This window comes from Pyrus communis, chromosome 3 (assembly GCF_041283825.1).
Source record: "Pyrus communis isolate YQ-2024b chromosome 3, ASM4128382v1, whole genome shotgun sequence".
Taxonomy (NCBI): domain Eukaryota; kingdom Viridiplantae; phylum Streptophyta; class Magnoliopsida; order Rosales; family Rosaceae; genus Pyrus; species Pyrus communis.
The window spans coordinates 28,937,504-28,939,721 of record NC_142567.1 but is presented as its reverse complement, the minus strand read 5'-3'; the positions used below and the strand labels follow the sequence as shown (position 1 = coordinate 28,939,721).

General features: G+C 48.2%; 1 protein-coding gene across 1 annotated transcript; it reads right to left on the bottom strand.

Moving 5' to 3' along the window:
• Window positions 1-201: 201 nt before the first annotated feature.
• LOC137716037 (serine/threonine-protein kinase UCN) lies at window positions 202-1,841 on the bottom strand. The gene has a single exon (XM_068455427.2). The coding sequence runs from the start codon at window positions 1,722-1,724 to the stop codon at window positions 492-494; it is 1,233 nt and encodes a 410-aa protein (XP_068311528.1). The 5' UTR covers window positions 1,725-1,841; the 3' UTR covers window positions 202-491.
• Between the last annotated feature and the right edge of the window lie 377 nt (window positions 1,842-2,218).

Genomic DNA, 2,218 nt, shown 5'->3' with positions numbered 1-2,218 from the left:
CCCATCTTTTCACCACTTCCTTTGCACTCAAACAAAATTTCGTGCGTGAATAATTGAATCAACTGTGACGTTAAATTAAAGAAAAAATGCTTTAGAATTAAGGTGGATTATGTGATGCAACAGTGTTTGAACAAGTATATTGAAGTTGTCAAAATTCAGCTATTTCTATACTTGTGCATCATAGTAATTTGAAGCCGGGAGTTCGATTAATGAGATTTTATTCATTCTGCTTCCGCAACAACAAAAATTTGAGAGCATGGCAAACACGCGCCGCCGTGGCACGAGTACAAAATACCCGGGAAAAAAGGTTATACACCGTTTTGAATTCGTTTATAGTACAAGTCTCTTGCTTTTTTTTTTTTATTGGAATCTATAGCTAACTATAATCTATTGCTATTTAAAGTTACGGGCATCTACCGTTATACTATACAAAGAGGATACACTTTTTTTAGTTACCGTGTTTCTTACACATGCAAACTCACGCAAGTGCGTCAGAACTCCGTTAGTTGATAATCCGGCGACGGCGGCACGGACGGGGGAGACCGTAACTTTTGAAAATACTCCCTCACGCTCACTCCCCCTCCAGCCGTTGCTTTCTCCGCTACATCACCATCCTCCCGCGACGGAATGCACGGTGGCCGCGAAACCTCAGTCAGCAGTTCCCACCGGACCCCGCGAAAGAACTCGTGCTCCTTGATCTCGCACGCGCCCCGGTGGTACCCTAGCCTCTTGATCGGGTCCTTGTTTAACAGCCGCTCGATCAAGTCCGTTAGCGCCGTCCGCTTCCCGATAAACTCAGGCGTCTTCGTCAGGACGTTCCCAAATGTCTCCTTCCGATTCTTCCCCTTGAACGGCGTCGTGCCGTACAACGCCTCGTAAGTTAGAATTCCGAGGGCCCACCAGTCAACGGCGAACTCGTGGCCCTCCCCGCGCACCACCTCGGGGGACACGTACTCTTCCGTTCCGACAAACGAGTTCGCGCGTTCGCCGTCCGAGAAACTCAGCTTCCGTCGACTCATCGGGCTGACTCGGGCCGACTTGGCCTTCTTCAACCCCTTCCCACTACCGCCGTTCTTGTGATTGTCGTTCATAATCGTGATCCAACGTGTCAAGTTCCGCCGGTGTTTGCGGCGAATCTCCGGGACGTCGTTTTCCGGAACGGAGTCGCTGGGCTTGGCGGTCCGGTGCTTGAGGCTAATCGAGAGGTCGAAGTCTGTGAGTGTCACGTGACCGGATTGCTGGATGAGGACATTTTCGGGCTTTAAATCTCGGTAGGCGATTCCCATGCTATGGAGGTGGTCGAGCGCGCAAACGATCTCCGCCAAGTAAAATCGGATTACGGCGGGGGAAAAAACGCGGTCGTTTTGCCGGTACCGGAGGACGTTAAGGTCGCCGCCGGAACAGTAAGGGACGGCCCATCCCATGAACTCGTCGGACTCGAAGGACCCCATGATGGAGGGTAGAAACGGGTGCGGGATCGGGGCGGATAGTCGGGTCAGGACCTGTATTTCCCAACGGGCGCGGCGCTCGGCGTCAAGCTTGGAGCGGAGCGCGGACTTGTCAACGACTTTGAGAGCGAACGGGCGGCGGGCGGAGGGATCAGATGACGGGTCGTGGACTAAGAAAACGGTGCCCATTGCTCCCTTGCCTAAGACTTTGAGGGCCCTGAGGTTTTCGAGATCGAGCTCCGGCGAGGTTTCGGTAGGTAGGGGCGAGTCGTCCATGGCTGGTTCTAGAGAGAGAGAGAGAGAGAGAGAGAGGAAAGAGAGAGAGATGGTTGAGAGCGTTGGTTTTTGGCTTATATAAGGAGGGAAGGAGATGATGCGTGCTTCGTTTCTTTTGGTTTTGGTTTCTTTTTCTTTTTTTCTTTCGTTGTTATGCGCGTATTTTTGGGTAGTGATTGATTGGTTGATGTATCTGTGTGTATTTTTAATTTTTAGTTTTAGTTCTTTTTTGTGTTTTTCTAGTCCAGAGATTAAAATAGTATGCAGATAAGGATGTAGTCAAGCTGGTTAGAGCGCAGAGTGAGATGTCTGTACACTAAAAATTTAATTTTTTCCTCTTAATTTAACTAAAATATCCACTTTTACATTCGATGTCTCAAGTTCAATTTTTTATTTTCAAATCTCTGTAAATAAAAAAGAATCACTTGATTTGAAAAAAAAAAAATCTATAAATAACATGCGCAGTGAGTTTACACGCAGTTATACACTTATAC